This window comes from Blastomyces dermatitidis (genome assembly GCF_000003525.1).
Source record: "Blastomyces dermatitidis ER-3 genomic scaffold supercont1.3, whole genome shotgun sequence".
NCBI lineage: Eukaryota > Fungi > Ascomycota > Eurotiomycetes > Onygenales > Ajellomycetaceae > Blastomyces > Blastomyces dermatitidis.
This window is the reverse complement of record NW_025544776.1, coordinates 3,533,283-3,549,999: the sequence shown is the minus strand read 5'-3', so window position 1 is coordinate 3,549,999 and position 16,717 is coordinate 3,533,283. Positions and strand designations below refer to the sequence as shown.

At 47.3% G+C, this 16,717-nt stretch overlaps 8 protein-coding genes across 9 annotated transcripts; 4 read left to right on the top strand and 4 right to left on the bottom strand.

Moving 5' to 3' along the window:
- Window positions 1-27: 27 nt before the first annotated feature.
- BDCG_03078 (protein SYS1) lies at window positions 28-3,012 on the bottom strand. The gene is made up of 2 exons (XM_045418667.1): window positions 1,624-3,012; window positions 28-1,501 (listed from the first exon to the last, which is right to left on the bottom strand). Exons 1-2 carry the CDS (start codon window positions 1,869-1,871, stop codon window positions 1,078-1,080), a joined length of 672 nt encoding a protein of 223 aa, XP_045275192.1. The 5' UTR covers window positions 1,872-3,012; the 3' UTR covers window positions 28-1,077.
- On the top strand, window positions 2,174-3,376 carry BDCG_03077 (uncharacterized protein). The gene is made up of 2 exons (XM_045418666.1): window positions 2,174-2,594; window positions 2,735-3,376. The coding sequence occupies exons 1-2, from the start codon at window positions 2,367-2,369 to the stop codon at window positions 2,843-2,845; spliced, it is 339 nt and encodes a 112-aa protein (XP_045275191.1). The 5' UTR covers window positions 2,174-2,366; the 3' UTR covers window positions 2,846-3,376.
- On the bottom strand, window positions 3,131-7,199 carry BDCG_03076. Of its 2 annotated transcripts, XM_045418665.1 has the most exons (6): window positions 6,679-6,862; window positions 5,224-6,538; window positions 4,953-5,132; window positions 4,409-4,892; window positions 4,131-4,351; window positions 3,131-4,065 (listed from the first exon to the last, which is right to left on the bottom strand). In XM_045418665.1, exons 2-6 carry the CDS (start codon window positions 6,491-6,493, stop codon window positions 3,509-3,511), a joined length of 2,712 nt encoding a protein of 903 aa, XP_045280292.1. In that variant the 5' UTR covers window positions 6,494-6,538; window positions 6,679-6,862; the 3' UTR covers window positions 3,131-3,508. The 2 variants fall into 2 exon arrangements, with proteins under 2 accessions (XP_045280292.1, XP_045280291.1); XM_045418664.1 differs by having other exon boundaries at window positions 5,224-7,199.
- BDCG_03075 (peptidyl-tRNA hydrolase domain-containing protein) lies at window positions 6,973-9,519 on the top strand. The gene is made up of 3 exons (XM_045418663.1): window positions 6,973-7,356; window positions 7,507-7,767; window positions 7,833-9,519. Exons 1-3 carry the CDS (start codon window positions 7,118-7,120, stop codon window positions 7,921-7,923), a joined length of 591 nt encoding a protein of 196 aa, XP_045275190.1. The 5' UTR covers window positions 6,973-7,117; the 3' UTR covers window positions 7,924-9,519.
- On the bottom strand, window positions 7,446-9,425 carry BDCG_03074 (rRNA processing protein Utp6). Its single transcript, XM_045418662.1, has 2 exons — window positions 9,277-9,425; window positions 7,446-9,172 (listed from the first exon to the last, which is right to left on the bottom strand). Exons 1-2 carry the CDS (start codon window positions 9,364-9,366, stop codon window positions 8,063-8,065), a joined length of 1,200 nt encoding a protein of 399 aa, XP_045275189.1. The 5' UTR covers window positions 9,367-9,425; the 3' UTR covers window positions 7,446-8,062.
- A 285-nt stretch (window positions 9,520-9,804) lies between the features above and the next one.
- On the top strand, window positions 9,805-13,194 carry BDCG_03073 (calcofluor white hypersensitive protein; the record flags this gene model as incomplete). The annotated part of the gene is made up of 8 exons (XM_045418661.1): window positions 9,805-9,843; window positions 9,935-10,481; window positions 10,558-10,684; window positions 10,781-10,819; window positions 10,884-10,968; window positions 11,027-11,072; window positions 11,138-12,951; window positions 13,036-13,194. The coding sequence occupies 8 exons, from the start codon at window positions 9,805-9,807 to the stop codon at window positions 13,192-13,194; spliced, it is 2,856 nt and encodes a 951-aa protein (XP_045275188.1).
- Window positions 13,195-13,849: 655 nt separating this feature from the next.
- Window positions 13,850-14,188, bottom strand: BDCG_16680 (uncharacterized protein; the record flags this gene model as incomplete). The annotated part of the gene is made up of 1 exon (XM_045425882.1): window positions 13,850-14,188. The coding sequence occupies one exon, from the start codon at window positions 14,186-14,188 to the stop codon at window positions 13,850-13,852; it is 339 nt and encodes a 112-aa protein (XP_045280290.1).
- Window positions 14,189-14,717: 529 nt separating this feature from the next.
- Window positions 14,718-16,714, top strand: BDCG_03072 (uncharacterized protein). Its single transcript, XM_045418660.1, has 3 exons — window positions 14,718-15,352; window positions 15,532-15,629; window positions 15,857-16,714. Exons 1-3 carry the CDS (start codon window positions 15,241-15,243, stop codon window positions 16,025-16,027), a joined length of 381 nt encoding a protein of 126 aa, XP_045275187.1. The 5' UTR covers window positions 14,718-15,240; the 3' UTR covers window positions 16,028-16,714.
- Window positions 16,715-16,717: the final 3 nt, after the last annotated feature.

Sequence of the window (16,717 nt, the reverse complement as noted above, 5' to 3'; positions counted from 1 at the left end):
CAGCCCGGAGATAACACCAACAGTTTTTGCGACGTCATTTCATTAATCCGATTTTAACTCTAAAGAAAACTGAGCTGAGAACTATATAGGCCAATTTGACAAACAGGTTGATCAAGCGTGCAACAAAAGTTCAAATATTAATATACAGCCTCTATGAGCTGGCAGCGACCCCTTCCTCCGATGTAAAACCTACAAGAAAGCATTGAGCAGCCTCAAACCCACCCCGCACTTTTGGCTTATCCCAGAAGCTAATTCCAACACCAGTATAGTATGGAGGATGGCGACTATTCCTATAATGGTTCTGTGGCATTGATCTCCCCCATTTTCATTGGCTTCTGAGCATGGTTATTTCTCCTTTCCCATCTACACTATGCTACGGTTGGCTCTCAGGAGCATCCATGATCGTACCTTTCTTAAAACTCACTTTTCGATTCAGAACAAACCACAGAAAACGGCGGGAAATAGAATCGAATTTTCAGAAACAGGTATACCTGTCTGTTGGCGCCCCAGGATCCAGCCCAGATGTTGAAGACTTTTTCGTATCAGGTGTCTGTTGCGGAGCGATCATAGATGCCTGGGCCCGCTAACCTCGAATACAACACCCGTTTACCCCTCCCTATCATATCTGTGGGCTTTACGCTGCGTAGTCAACCGGTGAGATGTAGAACCAACATCCTTCATCTTTGCCAAAACACATCCAAAAACTCCGCTTAGATGTATGTATGTACATACATACATCACATGGAGGCTATGTAGGCGCGAGCGAGTAGCCCGACAAGTTCTGTGGGTTTCCCCAGCCAGTAGAAAGATGAATGTTTATAGAACGATATCACACACGCTCAAGTATCCAATATAAAACAAGACAAAGAAATAATAATGAAATGGAAAGGAAAAGAGAGAATAATGCCAAATCTACATGACAGGGCTTTCGTTTCACCGCCCATACATTCCTAACCCGCGCCAATACGATGCAAGACAAGGGAAACACTGAAAGAGACCAAGGGGTATATAAACTAGGAAAAAGAAAGGAACAGAACCCCAAAAAGAGCTAGTCGCGAGGAGGGTATACAACAACCATCAAACAGGATCATCAACTCTCTCCTTCATTCCAACCATTTCATACTCTCCCCCGCCATCCCTATTCCTTCCTCGGCCCCTGCCTCTCGAAAATCCAAAAAAACCACCTCCGTCACCACCGTCCCCATCTCCAGCGGTATCATCGCCTGATCGATTCGTGCCATGATTACCACCACCACTAGCTGACGACGCATTTGCAGTAGACCCGCCGAAAACGATGGGCTGCAGTTCCCTCCACCGGCAAGCCCACATGCCTAGGAACGTCATGAGCGCTGAGCTAGCTACCTGTAAACCCCACCAAAGCCAGTTGGTGGGGAGCGCATGAGTGTAGCAGGAGGTGATAAGGAAGTGTATGAAGTGGATTGTGAGCGCAAAGTCTGGAATTAGTTTCGAGCGGGAGACCCAGAGAAGGAGGAAGATGACACTGTTTTGCGCAACTGGTTAGCTACGCGGGGCACTCTGGAAACAAATAAAGTAGGGGAAGGTTGAGCGGATACATAAAAACAGGGGAAAGGGGCAGGAGGGTTTGAGAGAAGAAATATTTACCCAACAGCGCTGTTAAGCAGCCAGGCGAGCCCGAGCGTCCATCCTATCGTCGTATCGCCGCTAAGGCTGCGCCAGGAGAGTATAAGGTCAGGTGAAAAGGCGGTCCCAGCAACCAGGGCGGTGAAGAGGATGAGAATCGTAGCGCAAGCGTAATAGGCGGCTTGGAGGTAGACGATCTTGGTCACAATTTTAAGCGGAGGAAAATCGGTAAGAGCCCCCGCCCGAGGAGGTCTGCGACGACGTTGCATAAAGCCGGTGAGGAAGGGAGGAGATTTGGTTTGGGTTTATGAATAAAAGGGAGCATCAGACAGAGGCATTTCAGGCTACGGACCGGAAGCCTTGCGCGTTAATGGAAGCGGTATTATACAATGAATGGGGCTGAGCGGTAACCTGCGTAGGTGGATGGATGTTTACGATAAATATGGAGTTGTTAGGAACTTTTGATGATTGTTCAAATCTTGTTGTTGTTGATCCTTCTTATGATGATGCGTAAATAAAGTTGCTGTTGTCATAATCTAGGAGCCGGGAATTCTGGCCATGCCCGCTGATCACGTGATATCAAAGTCGGAGCCAGCAGCAATGACGAAGACGGCCTCAGAAATAATACAAGAAACAAAAAATCACAAACCGGCTTAGATCGCCGTATTATTTTCCTTTCGTCCAATCCATCCGCCAATAAATTGATCCTATCTTGCTTTACTCATCTGTCCTCGTCCCCCCTCGTTCTCCATACAACGCCAACAATGGGCTGGTTCTCATCATCCTCCGAAACCGCCGCATCCAAAGCCGCAGACGGCGGCTCCATAGCCCCCGACCGCTCCTCACGACAACAATGCTACATTGCCCGCGACGCTTTCTTCGAATGCCTAGACGCAAACAACATAGTCGATGCGGTCCGGGAAGATAAAACGGCGCGCGCGAAATGCCCGAAGGAACTCCTCGACTTTGAAGGCGCATGTTCGAAGACTTGGGTGCGTTGCGATATTTTCCTTCTCTTTCTCTTCCCTTCTTCCCTTCCTTCTTTCTTTTCTATAATATCCGCAAAAAGACCAATAGAACTGCGACGATGGCTAATTCTTGATGCGAAAATCTTTCTTTTGCAATATTATAGGTGAAATATTTCAAAGAGAAGCGTGTAATGGAATATAAGCGGGATCAGACAATTGCGAAGATAAAAGCGGATGATGCTGCAATGGCTGCGGAGAGCCGGGCGGGCAGATAAAAATGGACGGGCAAGTTGGTTTCGGTGGGTGGTTCTTCTCACCCTGTTTTTAATTTTTGGGCGATTGCGAAGAGTACGGGCCTGTATGATTATAGATTGATCGGTCTGAATGACTTGGTTGCTGGCGCCCCTAGAATGAAGAGTTGTGGCCAGAAGGATGCGACGGCATATTGTATATTATTATTGTTATTATCTATTTTTTGACGACTTCTTATATATATTCAACTCTCATGGCGCTGTATTCGCCTTGATATGCATGCCTTTTGCTTCTGATGCGAAACCTAATTGGATAGATACTAGACGGGTACGTCTTCATATCGAGGCAGAGGGGAAGTGAACGGACACGGAGGGAAGTAGTATAAAATGCGTTATTAGATTTATAATAGTTAGAAGATGAATTAATTAATGGGATATTTACATTAGTTTAGTGGTATATGTCTCTTAAGGGTCCGTGGTCCGCACCCTAGCTTCCCTTCTATTGAAAATTAATCGCATTTCGTTTGTTATCCGGTTTTAGATATTGCTTTGCCAAACACCTAATAACTCAAATAGCCCGCCGTAGACGAGAATCACCTCACGTCAATTTCATAGATAGCAAGAATGACGATCTAATTTTCCTATGTTTGAGACAACTGTAGGTAGAAAGTAAAGGAAGCCAAATCTTCACTGCTTCCACTTCATCAGTTGGTCCATGATACTTTGAACGTGTGGAGGCACCTGTGGCGCCGTTTGTGGGGGCGGAGGAGGGGGTTGGCCTGGTAGTTGTCCGCCCAAAGTTTGTGCCAGAAGTGAGGCTAAGTTCGGGTCACTTCTCCCACTAGGGAACTGCGTTGGAAAGCTATACGCAGGAGGTGGAGCCTGCTGGGGAGCGGAGCTTGGAGGAATTAAAGAATTTTGCTGACGGGGGAAGTTGCTAAGTAGACTAGCAAGGTCGGTTGGGTGGCCCTGGGGAGCGTAGTGCTGCTGAGCAGCCTGGAGCGCGACAGGATTTTGCTGTAGAGCTCCGAGAAGGGATTGGAGTGCCGGACCATCCAGATTCGAAATGAGATTTGTAATATTATTATTAGATTGTAATGGACGCGAAATTTGAGAGGGCGCCGGCAGCATTTGAGATATTCCAGGAGGTTGTGTGGTGGGATATTTTGAGGCATTCCCAAGGTGGACAGTCATTGCATGAAGCACGACCTCTGCGGCAACCTTCAACTCAAGTTCTGAGTATTCTAGAAGCCGAGGAATTAGTACGGTTTAAGCAACACTCTCTCAACTTTCTGCTGCAATATCTTACCATTGAACTTAACATTGTCGATGCCACCAGTGCGATCAAACACCTGTAGTGGGATTTTGCCAGAATACTGATTTGGGCGAGATAGCTTGACAATTGCCAACACTCCCTCTATTATTTGACGGCGGACGACAGCTGCGAGAGATATTCGGGGACTCAAGATTAGGACATCCGTTCGCAAGCCGCGATCTCGAAAGGAATTTTCGATATGATACACGAAATCCCTACAAGATAATCGCGTTAGTAGCAGCCCGATCCATACCCTCGGCCGAGATTCTTACCTGTCAACATTTTCCAGGACAATTATCTGGACATCTGGTACTTGTCGTGGGGATCGCCTTGGGATAGGAAGGTCTGAATCATTTTCATAGGCCTTCTCTCTAGGACTCGGGCTTCTGTATCTCCCTGAACGCATATAGGGAGACCTGGAACGGCGCCTATCTCGACCTCTTTCATAATCCTCCGGGGTTCGGTCGCGGAAGCGATGATCATCTCGGCGGTGCCCTCGTGGGGATGGTGTACGAGCTGGGCGATAATCATCACGACGACGATACGGCTCATCACGGTCCCTGAATTCTCTAATCGGCGGCGGCCTTCTAGGCTCCGACGCTCTGTCATATCGATCACCACCGGCACGAATGCCACGGTGACTTGGTACACCTCGGATAGCTTCCGGTGACCTAGATCTTCTCTTGACTGGTGGTCTCGATGAATCCGGCGCGGGAGCATTTCTCGCCGATTTTTGGGGTTTTGAGATTTCAAGATCTAAATAGTCAGTCAAAAGGCCTCATAATATTATGCACTGGTGGAGAAAGCGTGACTAACGAATCTTGCGTCCCCGTATAAATCCTCCTTGCTCTGCTTCTAGCGCTCTGCGACAAGAAGCGGGTTCCAGGAATTGGACGAATCCGTATGCCTGCTTAATGGATATTTGGGCGAGATCGCCATATTTGTGAAATAGGTGAAATAGGTCCCGTTTGGTGACTCTCTCTGTAGGGAGATTTCCTGTTTTGAATGTGAGTATAGATATGCCAAATAAATACGTGCTGGAGAAGACAGAAGGAAGGAAGGAAGGAAGGAAGAAAGACAGGCTTACCAACAAACAATCTCGATCCAGGCGGAAACCGATCCCAAAGTCCCTCTGTAACATAAACGCGTTCATTATAGAGAAACTGGTCATATTTCTTCTGAACTTTAGGGGCCCAAGGCTCCTCTCTATCTCCTTCGTCGCGAAGAAACTTGAGTTCATTGTCGTCCAACCTATCACTTCGGGGGAGTTTAAGAACGCTGGGTTTTGTTTGGTCGCTAGATGAATCGGGCAACTTTTGGAAACTTGCAATAGGGGGAGGGGGCAATCCATTTGAGGTGGAGGAAGTTCCAGGTGCGCCAGTGGGCACAACCGGGGATGGTAGCCCACTAGGCTGGGGGAAACTACATTGACCAAACGGTGCAGACAAATTTTCGGGTTGGCTAGGCAAGGGATGGAAATATTGGATATTATCAGAACCCGGTTGGATAGAAGGCTTTTCTTGGGGTGGCGGGCGGGGAGGGAGACCAGCAGACGTGGGAAGGGATGTGTCTGGGATTAAAGAGTTGGTCATAAGATCATCAGTAGCGGTGGTGACGTCAACGTCTGTGGGAGAAGGGGAGGGATTTTTAGCATCTGATAGAGTATTCATGGCTTTTTGGTAGCTGGCGTCTCCCTCAGGGATGGGATTTGCCTCAGATTCAATGTTATTACTATGACCACCAGGTAAAGCTGGGGTAAATTTCGGGGAGGTATCGACGTCTGCATCCTTGCCTGGGAGCGCAGAAGATAGGTAATGGGGCTCAGATAATTTGATTTCGGAAGGAATGGGACGGTCTGACTGGGGGAAGGTTTCAGGTACGATTGATGCGATATATGGAGGAACGGTTTGGTGGTTCACTTTAGTAATGGAGCTCTCAAGAGTAGGATACGCAGATTGACTCGTGCTGTGAGTAGCTGGCAAAGTCGATTCATTTTCTGTTTCTGTTTCTGGATGATAACCCCTGTGTAAAGATCCAGAATAGCAAACTGCGCCTTCCTCGCCCACACCTTTTTCATCCACGCCTTTTGATTCCAGACTCTCAAAATTCTGATGCAGCATCGCATAAGTATGGGTTGTGACCTGAACCTGATCCCTTACAACTGACTCAGTGTCCAAAGGCGGCGTTTTCTCGAGAAATAGTTGCTTATAGATGGGAGTGTCGCTAAAGGCCGGGTCCATCTGACTTTGCAGCAATGGGATATTGGTAGGTTCTGACACATGAAGTGGCCTTGGACTTTCCGGCGTGAGAGTCTTGCCACGGATATGCAGAACCTCATCAGGGATATCGGAACTCATGATGCGGTTTTTTGAGGCAAAACAGGCGGGAGGCTAAGCAGACATCTGGAAAAGGACAAAGAACAGGTTAAGAAATGCTGGCTATTCGAGGCCTACAGACTAGAGAGGGGCAGAATAGACAGAAGATGTGAGGACCACAGGGAGAGGGTGAGCGCAAGTAAGAAGACATAGGGCCGTTAAAATACTTAGAAGAAGAGGTGTACTCGTGGTCTGGACGAAGCCTGTGAGGAAGCGGTCAATACCTGGAGGAAGTGGACAGTAGTAGCGGGGGAGGAATTGGCGGGTGTCGAGGAACGGTGTGGTTGGAGTCGGAGTGGAGGAGGTTGAGTGGTGGGAAGGAACTGGAAGAAAATGATCGCGGCAGAGTCGAGGCCTTCTTGAAGCTCTCTAGCGCCTGTTTGCTTTGTTTGTTGGATGACGACGATTCCTAGGCAAAGCGGGTCTGCCAAGCAGTGTCACGGGGGCTAACCGATCGATCCCCTCGACAGAACAACAACCAGGAACGGTGCCGGCGAGAGAGCTAGCTATACCTGTGTATGGGTGGGTGGGTGTAGTTATGTGGCGGAGAGCGTATAACAGAACCTATATTTGCTAGGTGCCTTTACAACTTCATTAATCCTTGACATGCTCCAATTCCCCTTTACCTGCACGAGAACTGCCTTCGCTGCTCGGGCGTTTCTGCCAACCTTAAGCGCGAGACATCTTGCTTCCTCCCGATCCCCCAGTGCGCAGCAGTTTACAGACGAGGAATTGGGCACAGCACGGATTTGGCTATCTCAGCTGACCCCGAGAACAATACCGAGAAACATAGGCGAGGTTTCTTATAGCAGATCAAGTGGCCCCGGCGGACAAAATGTGAACAAGTACGCCAGCAAGTTTACCCACCCAAATCCTCCCTGCCTCTCTGCAAAAAAAAAAAAAAAAAAAAAAAAAAAAAACCCTCTTGTCTCTAAGAGGATGAAGAAAGGAAACCAGAATCATTTTATATGTATCTAATAATAATTGCCACCTAGGGTAAACTCGAAAGTTACGCTTAAGATCCCCCTCTCGTCCATCCTCCGACTTGTGCCACGAGCCCTACACGCCCAGATCCGGTCTTCACGTTACATCGCGGAGCGCTCTGACAGCCTGGTGATACAATCAGATGAAACGCGGAAACAAACTAAAAACCTCGATCTCTGTTTTGAAAAGCTACAGGAGCTCTTGGTCACTGCGGGCAAAACAGCAATTCCGGGCGAAACGTCGCCTGAGCAGAGGAAGAAAGTACAGGCTCTGTAGGTTCTCTTCTTGGTTATATTTGAAACTTCAAAATAAAACATTTTTGCTAATTCCCCACCAGTGAAAAAGCCAATAATGAATCTAGAATACGATCCAAAAAGGCCCATAGCATGAAGAAAAGTAAACGGCGGTCAAGCGGCTATGACGATTAGAAAACAGAAAAAGCTTCCATTCCATGCAGCTGTTGACTAGGATATGAAGGCAGTATGGGAATTATACAATTAGGATGATCATTTGGAATCATTTCTATATATCATATACCAGGGGTATTTGAAGGCAAATAACGATAATTCAACTCAATGAGCCTTGAGCATTTCGCAGGGTTGTCGTCATCACCTTACACAGTGCTGGGTCGAGGCCCTCTGTCGTGACCAACGGTTGCAGCCAGGCGACAACCTCCTTCGGTAGGCTTTTGTTTCCAGTGGTGTTTTGGTTGTTACATTCTTTTAATCGACTCAGGGACGTGCCGAATGCCCGTGGGAATTGTGCGGAAGTTATCTCGATAGCGGCCGTGGGAAGCATAATATAGCATATCTGTGCGTGGGAACTCTTTGGGTCTGATGCCATCATCGTCTCGACAATGTGACTCAGCACCCTGCGAAGGCAGGGCGTCTTCGTAAACTCGGAGACCATGGTGTAAAAGTCATGGCCAATGGCGGTGTCGTTTCCGAACTGCCTCATAGCGGCATCGAAAATTGCGATTGGGATAGCTCCTGTGAGTGCTGGTGTCGAGTTGAGATTTTCAAGAGCTGCCTCGTCAATTCCATCTTCCTTCTCCAGGCTTGGGTTGATATCTTCTTCCGTCACAACTGGAAGGGCAATAACATCCGCATTCGGATCCGTCGCAGAGTCATCAGCAGTCGCCGACGGAGATTTTCGACTACCATCTAGACCTAGGATCTGCTGCCGCGTCGCAATCCGTGTGATATATATCATCTCAAGTTTAGCATACTGCAGCCAAAGTAATTTAGAGCTCTTGCAAAATCTCAATCCCCGCTGCATATAACTGCGGGCCTGTGTCATATCCCCATGGTCCTCCAGCGCATAACGGGCTGCGCATATCCATAGTTCGACCTTTGTAGGATGTAATCGTAGCGCGTTCATAAAGATCCGCCCCAGCTTCTTATACGCCTTCTGCCTCCGCGCATATTCGATGTACTGCATCCATAGGCTGATATCGCCGTGGAACTTCTTCGTTGCACGGTCGAGAATGAAAAATACCCGTCTCTGGCCTGTGTGCATAGGGGATTTGACGCCTAGCCGTTTTACCCGCTTTCTTCGCAGCGTGTCCAGGTTCATCTCATACTCGACATACTGGGCGTAATCTGCAGGCTTGGGACCTGTCGCATTAATTCTATGCTCAAAATCGGATCGCTTTTTCAGGATCGCGGAAATTTCATCCTGAAAAAATGGGAATGATCAATTCGTATTTTGTTAGCATTTGTTTTGGGAGTTGAAATCAGTCGTCCGTCTCACACTCAGCGGGAATGGGAAGGTCGGGGTACCTTTGAAAATATTTTTTTCTTCTCGAACTCTTTAAATTCCGGCACAAGCTGCTCCAGATAGAAGCGCGCTTTATCACTCGCCGTAGCCATGGCTTCGTTTAACCAGAGAGTATCCCTGGGGTTGGTTCTATCGCAAAGCGCTCAAAAAGTTCTCCGTGCGCCGAAACGACTGAGCTCATTTATTTTTTGATATTCGGTCCCGGAAAAACAGCTCTACCGGACACTAGCCGCCTTAGGCCTAGACCTTTTCTCTCCCGTCGCCAAACCATCCAAACCATCTTCTAAGTTCTGGCCGAACTCTCGCGAACACGGTCTTTCGGACGACTTCAGGGGCAGTTGTCGGCTTCACCACACAGTTCTCCTCGTGCCTTTGTTTTCTTTTTTCTTTCCTTTTCTTTTTAGGGTACTTTCTCGAGCCTCTTTTCCCTAATCAATTTTAATGGTTCCCTTGTTCTGTTTGTATTACATGTACTCGCATTAGATCAACCCGCTCAACCCCCCTCGCCAGTCTGCTCGCCCGCTACAACCATGGCCCCCAAATTCAAGGACGGAGATACCGTCGTGTCTGTCAGTATATATATATATATATATATCCATATCAGCTATTATCCGGCGCGCGTGTTAATTTTATTAATTTATACTGACTTTGTGAACGAAGATTAATGGCAAATGGGTGTCTTGGGCGCATACTGTAGCCGCCTACACTGCTTTCCTCGGAGCATTGATCGTTGGTATCCGGCTTCACTACCACAAGATTGTCCAAAATGAATATTACGGCTACCCACAAGAATGGTTCCCTTCAGTCTCGGCAACAATTGGCGATCGCTACCCGGAACGCTCCGTCTTCCAGCTGTTTATTGCTATCACATCAGGCCCACGATTCGCCCTCGTATTCCTCTGGTACATCCTCACTGCTCGCCCCAATTCTTCGCTGCCGAAATTCGTCGCTGGGGTAGGGCTGTTCCGGACGTTGACTTGCGGTGGCTGGACATATATCACTTCAACAGATGATCATGATTGGCATGATATATTCATGATCTCATATCTGGTTGCTACACTGCCCTGGACGTTGGGGTGTCTTGCCTTAAGCCCCAATAACCACCAGGCAGTGAAGTATCGGAAGATTCTTGCAGGCGTCTTTTTCGGCACACTTGTACCATTGATATACTACTTCATTCAGCACAAGGTTCACAAGGTCCCTGGTGGTAAGTCAAACGCTGTTCGATTTAAAATTTCTCCTATTTCCCTTTTTCAATCTTCGATTCTAACGTGATAAATTAGCCTACACGAAATATGCCTTCTTTGAATGGGCACTTGTCTTATTTGATGTAGGATTCGACGCAGTTACTGTCCTTGACTTCGGGGCATTCGAAATCGTGGTCAGAGACGTGAAGGGTGTCAGCAGAGGGTATGTTCATTGGCTTCCAAAATAGACAAATGTACACTCTTTATATTTTTTTTCGCCTGGAGCGATGGAAATAGGTGTCTAAGAAATAATATACAGAAGATCAAAGACCGCTGGAGACGCTGTTCTTGAAACCCAGTACGCCTCGCCTTCTTCATTCTCTCTCTCTTTTCCATTCTCCCTATGTTAACCCTAAGTACAGAAAGGATAAACCTGTTGGCCGTACTTTTGGTGAGGGATTTTTCTGGGCAGAAGCGCTTGACGCGGCTGCTGATGTGTACAACGGCGTAAGATGAATATTTAAAACAACTTGCCCTCGCTTGAATATGGACTGATTAGTAGTAGTTCGTCTTCTGGTCCATTCTAACATCTCTTGGTGTTTTGGTGTGGTGTAAGTTTGTCACCGCTGGCTGTATCGTCACCATATTTGAAGAATGGTCCCCTAACTTGTGTTAGACTTCCCACTGTGGCATATGGGCATATCGGGCTATGAAGTCCTTGTGATGGTCTCAGTGTCTCCCTTCCTCCTATCCATTCCAGGACTCCGATCTTTCGCCGTACGCAATGTTCGTATCATCCATCTCCTCTCTCTCAGCGGCCTCCTCGCCTACCTCATCCAACGTCCCGAGTACCGTCTTTTCACAGTTGGATTTTCAGTAGCTATGAGCTGCCTGGCGTGGCCGACGACGTGGTACGGCGAACGGGGCCAACCTGCGCGTCTCGAGGCTCGGATACTAGCATGGGGTTTAGGCCTCCTCGCGTCAAGCGTGGCCAAGTTTGGGGCACACACCAATAATCCAATTTGGCCAATTATGCACCCAGGAAACGGCGGATGGAACAAAACTGCCTTCGTCCTTGCTGTGTTCTCCGTTCTCCGTTCAACACGAAGGGTCACCACAAGCGGCGACTACTTCCCCACCACTGGTAAAAAGAAGGGATCTTCTCTGCTTGCCGCTGCGGGCCTTGGCGGCTTGTTCTTCGCTATGCATTCCCTTTTGTCGGACTCGAGCACTATGATTCTCTGGGTCTGGGAAGGTTTTCCCATTCGAGGACCTATCTCAGTCCCACACGGAGCATATACAATCATCGCGATGGGTGCGGGTTCGGTGCTCGGAGTCTTTTATCCTCGCCTGTCAGGCTCATGGACGGCGTTTGGCATTGGTTCCATTGGGGCGGCTGTGCTCACCTCCTACAGCCATTGGTTCGGCTACTACGGCGCTCTAATACTTGCTATCTATGTGATGGCCGTTTCACCTGTACTCGTCACCTCCGCTGTTCGCCATTCTCCTGCCACGACCTTCGGTCTTGGCTTCCTTATATACAACTTCATGGTGCTGTTCCATGTTTGGGTCGTTGCATACGCTTTCGTTCCCGGCGGTCCACTTGTGAGAGAGCATACCGACTGGGTCATGCTGACCACAATGCTTCTCATTGGTGCTGGTGTATGCTCCGCAGCCATTTCGAATTCCCAGTCTACTTCAGTGAGAGGGAAGAGGTCTATCTCGAGTAACGGAAAGGCGCGATCTTATTACGTTTATGTCCTCACCGTTCTCCAACTGCTATCAATCTCCATAGGATATCTTCGATTCCCCACCAACGATTACACCCCTTACCATAAGGACGAAAAATTGGTCACCGCTGGTATCTGGACTGTGCATTTCTCTCTTGACAATGACATGTGGTCTTCAGAGAGACGCATGCGGGACGCTATCAAGGACCTTGAGCTTGATGTTGTCGGCCTTCTAGAGTCTGATCTCCAGAGAATCATCATGGGTAACCGCGACACCACCCAATTCCTCGCGGAGGATCTGGGAATGTACGTGGACTATGGCCCAGGACCCAACAAACATACGTGGGGCTGCGCTCTGCTCTCCAAGTTCCCCATTCTCAACTCAACACACCATCTCCTCCCGTCTCCAGTTGGTGAGCTAGCACCAGCTATCCACGCTACCTTAGATATGTATGGTGAACATGTGGATGTCGTTGTCTTCCACTCGGGCCAGGAAGAAGATCCAGAAGACCGCCGGCTACAGAGCGAGTACCTTTCGAAACTAATGGCGGAGTCCACGCACCCCTTAATTCTCCTTAGTTACCTCGTCACGAAGCCTCTTGAGGGTAACTACAACACGTATGTTAGCGAAGCGAATGGGATGAAAGATATCGACCCAAGCGATTGGGATCGGTGGTGCGAGTATATTCTGTACAAGGGAATCAAAAGAACTGGCTATGCGAGAGTGAGTCGGGGAACTATCACAGATACGGAACTCCAGGTATGCCCCTATATCTTCTCAGCTAATTCTAACCCGGTGGTTTTCTGCATGCTTTGCTAACGTGATACGGGCTCTTAACCTTAGGTTGGTAAATTCATCGTTGGTCAACCGGAAGATACATCCAATGTCCGCATTTCGGAAGAACATGTACCTCCCGCGCTGCGATTCCCAGCTCTCTTCCGGGGCCAAGGCGTCCGTGGCCATAGGTATCATGTATTTGACGAGCCGCGCTACTTTGCTTAAGTAATATTGCATTATCTTTAGATTTCTGTGTCTATACATTTCCCTTTCTCCCCCGCCCCCCCCTTTTTTATATATATCATATTATTTTACTTTTCTTCATTATGTATTTATTATCTCTCTTTTCCGGTCGTTAATTTCTCTTTTCCTTTTCTGAAGTCAGCGAGAGGATACTCTTTTGTGTAGAGCTTCAAGGTGGCGAAGAAATATAACAAGTCATAATTGCTTATAATGCTCGGTTCTGGAAGCCTTTTATATAGATAGACGTTTAACCGTGCCATGCTTACTCACTCTCTGTAGTGAGTGCGCCACAGCGTACAGAAAACCACACCGTAAAGAAAATATTTTGAATATAGTAATCTTCAAAAATTAATTAATAACCACCACCACATCTATCTATAATATAAAGATTATCTATATACTCATTAGAAGGTGTAGAATCCACTGTAAGTTGAGATTCTATAGAATTATCTTGTTGTGGTTGAGTGGCTGTAGATTTTGTAGGTTTGATTCCAATTGATTGAAGAGTCTTATTGAATGTCTTTTTCATCTCATCTGCTCTACAGGTCGCGATCTTGCAATTGGCATTCTTAATAGTGAGGACTCCACCTACTTGCACCTGCCTGCGGGAGGATTTGACAACCTGATGTCTATTTGCTCAATAATGACCTGCAAGTTCACCCTCACGGTGCGCGTTCAATTCCGCCTGGACCATGCTACCCTTGAAGATCTTGTTCAACCACCTTGTCAAACCAGGTGTAAGGGTATCCTTCACATCTTCTAAGGCCTTGGCTGCTGCATTGATTTGGTGACGTAGTTTTGCAACCATCTCTGGGGAGATTAATTGCAAGGAGGCAGTTGACAGTCGATCTGCAGGTGGCGGGGTAAAGTGATCACATACATCACCATCACCATCATATATGTTGAGATCCGGGGCATCATCAATGGTAAGAGGTCTCAATTGATTGAGAATTATATCGCGATTAACTGGATACATTCCACAGTCAGCAAAGCCAGCTCTCACAGTGCCAGGTTTGAATGCTTGCAGTCAGATGCTCTCCAGATTAGCAAGGAATTGTTCGCGGCAGCTTCGATATGCTTGATGGTGGGTGGGCAAAAATTAATGTCCAATTGATGAATCCATATCTTAATTGCCTCTTCCTGGCTGTCATTCAATGCTCGATTCAGTGGAACCCTCATAGTCCTTGATTTCTTCCCGTTGATCCTCCCATACAAGGTGGCATATGGGACTTTGAATTCTCGCGACAGAGATGTGATTTTTAATTTTGAATTGCTTTTGTACGCGTCAACAGCTCTTTGCAACTGCTCCTCAGTGTAATTAGAAGATTTAGGCATGGTTATAATTAATGATGATTATTTGAAGATGAAGAATGAAGATATTGAAAATATTTTCTTTACGGTGTGGTTTTCCGTACGCTGTGGCGCACTCACTACAGAGAGTGAGTAAGCATGGCACGGTTAACAGTCAGTCGTATATTCCTAAAAAACTCGTACCAGAAAGGATTCAGTCATGTGACAGCTGTGTGGCCAATAGCATCATATTGGCCGACTTGAGCTTTCCAAGGTTCCATGCCCTAGGCTAGGGCCCATAACGTCATTGCCCCGATCCTCTCCCGCTCCTGTATGAATGCTTGCGACCGATGGGGGAGGGAAAAGCAAGGCTTGGAGAGAGAGAGACCCAAGCATATACTATGTACTAAACGTCATAAGATGTCTGTCTCTTCTTTGCTTCCTTCTCCGCTTCTCTCCTTGTTCCGCTTCGTATAAATACCGAACCGCCATCCCGCCTACGCTTAGCTATATAGTAGCGATTTGATAAGAAGCGAAAAAAAAGGCTGCATTGTACCCAACACATATTCCAAATTCTCAATCCCTCTCTCCTCCTTATTCTCCCAAATCCGATATCTAGGTAGCTAGCGGCGAAAAAGCAAACCAGGTCGGAAAACGCTACCACCCCTGGACGCAAAACCACCACAACATCAAAGCTCCTTCGAAACACACGAAACAAACTACATCAAAGAAGCAACAATGTCCAAGTCCCGTATGCCAATGTACTTAGGCCTTGCCGCCGCTGGTGCTGGAGGGTATTATCTATACCGTGCCGGAGGTGATCCCAAGAGAGCCACCCGGCAACTCGAAAGTGGGTGCCCATGTTTTCCCCAGCAGCATATCGTTAGCTATAGAACATATGCTTGCTATTTATCGTTCCAAAAAGGAACTAGAAATTCCCCGTACCCCCATATCAAAAGCAGATCATCGAGACAGAGAATGTCAAGCTGACCAAGTGGCGTGGGATGTGTTTTTCGATTGCTTTTATAGATGATGCTTCTCGCGCAGGATCAAAAATCCGAGACGAAAGTAACAAGGCCCTGGGCCATGGGAGTGCTGAACAGATTGGAGCAAGGATAGATGAAGCGGTGAGTGTCTGAATTCTGAATACGTCCTGTTTTGTCATTTCGTTTCCAAGATTCCCTCTCTTCCTTGTTCCCTTACCGTATCTTGGGAGTATGTACAACAGCTCTCCGCTCTGTCCTCTCCAAAATCCCATGAAAAGGGCCACACGTCGACAACTTATCCCTATTTACTTCCCTGTTTCTCTTTGTTTGCCAAACTCATTACTAATGTAACCATCGGCCCCAAGCAGGATGAGAAGGCCACCACCTTTGCCAAGGAAGAAGCTGAGAGGCTCGGCAAAGCCCGTCAGGACGTTGCCAAAGATGTAAATGCAAAGATTGACTCGTTCGATAAGACCGTTGAGCAGAAGGCGGCTGAAGCTAAGAGTGGAGTCTCCTCTTGGTTTGGTGGGAAGAAATAACAGCAGGTATAGTTAATGACGGGGATCCGGCGATTTGAGAATGATTTTGAAATGAAAAGTGGCCGAAACCTCGTTCCTTTCATTTCCTCCTGTTTCAAATTTTCAACTTTCGTTTTGTGACCCCTGGCGAAATATGAGGCTTTAGTTGGTTATGCTTTTTTGCTTCTCTTATGTTTATTTCGCGGTCGAAATTCCAATCGTCTCATGATCCAGTGTGCATAGTCCCTGAAATATGTCGAATATGACCGCTTTATAACGTTCCATGCAGTGTGAAATGCATAAAGCCAGTGACACGAGAAGGTACCCGATAGCCACGAATTTTCCTGTTTATGGAGTTGATGCCGGGAATTGTGAGAGTGTGGTTGTTGAGTATTTGTCATAAGTGAAGGCAGTGAGTTTTGATATGGTTCTTGAATCGAAATTGTATGTCAGATGTCAGTCATCATTCATGTGTTCAGATATATTTATAACCTTCTAGTTTAAATTCAAGGACCAGTCGACCTTGTTACAGCATTAAAGAGGTTTTCAAAAGGATGAAGAGGGAGGGACATGGCGGCTTCATGGTCGGTCAAGATATTTCCCTCTTCCACCTGTTCTTCAATACCGTAGACATCTCCATGCAATGTGATTCTGTCCAAATATGTACACAGTATGACAAAATCCATATCATATCCAGGGGTTCTTCGCAAT

What these genes read in the sequence shown, in the direction of transcription:
- BDCG_03077 (XM_045418666.1), top strand. Translation starts at nt 2,367, where the DNA reads ATGGGCTGGTTCTCATCATCCTCCGAAACCGCCGCATCCAAAGCCGCA. An exon ending in GCGCATGTTCGAAGACTTGG is followed by an intron (nt 2,595 to 2,734) that starts GTGCGTTGCGAT and finishes GCAATATTATAG; the next exon opens with GTGAAATATTTCAAAGAGAA.
- BDCG_03076 (XM_045418664.1), bottom strand. Translation starts at nt 6,493, where the DNA reads ATGAGTTCCGATATCCCTGATGAGGTTCTGCATATCCGTGGCAAGACT. An exon ending in TGGATCGAGATTGTTTGTTG is followed by an intron (nt 5,133 to 5,223) that starts GTAAGCCTGTCT and finishes CATTCAAAACAG; the next exon opens with GAAATCTCCCTACAGAGAGA. An exon ending in GTCCTGGAAAATGTTGACAG is followed by an intron (nt 4,352 to 4,408) that starts GTAAGAATCTCG and finishes ATTATCTTGTAG; the next exon opens with GGATTTCGTGTATCATATCG.
- BDCG_03075 (XM_045418663.1), top strand. Translation starts at nt 7,118, where the DNA reads ATGCTCCAATTCCCCTTTACCTGCACGAGAACTGCCTTCGCTGCTCGG. An exon ending in GGCGGACAAAATGTGAACAA is followed by an intron (nt 7,357 to 7,506) that starts GTACGCCAGCAA and finishes ATTGCCACCTAG; the next exon opens with GGTAAACTCGAAAGTTACGC. An exon ending in AGGAAGAAAGTACAGGCTCT is followed by an intron (nt 7,768 to 7,832) that starts GTAGGTTCTCTT and finishes ATTCCCCACCAG; the next exon opens with TGAAAAAGCCAATAATGAAT.
- BDCG_03074 (XM_045418662.1), bottom strand. Translation starts at nt 9,366, where the DNA reads ATGGCTACGGCGAGTGATAAAGCGCGCTTCTATCTGGAGCAGCTTGTG. An exon ending in AGAAAAAAATATTTTCAAAG is followed by an intron (nt 9,173 to 9,276) that starts GTACCCCGACCT and finishes CCATTTTTTCAG; the next exon opens with GATGAAATTTCCGCGATCCT.
- BDCG_03078 (XM_045418667.1), bottom strand. Translation starts at nt 1,871, where the DNA reads ATGCAACGTCGTCGCAGACCTCCTCGGGCGGGGGCTCTTACCGATTTT. An exon ending in CTGCTTAACAGCGCTGTTGG is followed by an intron (nt 1,502 to 1,623) that starts GTAAATATTTCT and finishes TGCGCAAAACAG; the next exon opens with TGTCATCTTCCTCCTTCTCT.
- BDCG_03072 (XM_045418660.1), top strand. Translation starts at nt 15,241, where the DNA reads ATGTCCAAGTCCCGTATGCCAATGTACTTAGGCCTTGCCGCCGCTGGT. An exon ending in AGCCACCCGGCAACTCGAAA is followed by an intron (nt 15,353 to 15,531) that starts GTGGGTGCCCAT and finishes TTGCTTTTATAG; the next exon opens with ATGATGCTTCTCGCGCAGGA. An exon ending in GAGCAAGGATAGATGAAGCG is followed by an intron (nt 15,630 to 15,856) that starts GTGAGTGTCTGA and finishes GGCCCCAAGCAG; the next exon opens with GATGAGAAGGCCACCACCTT.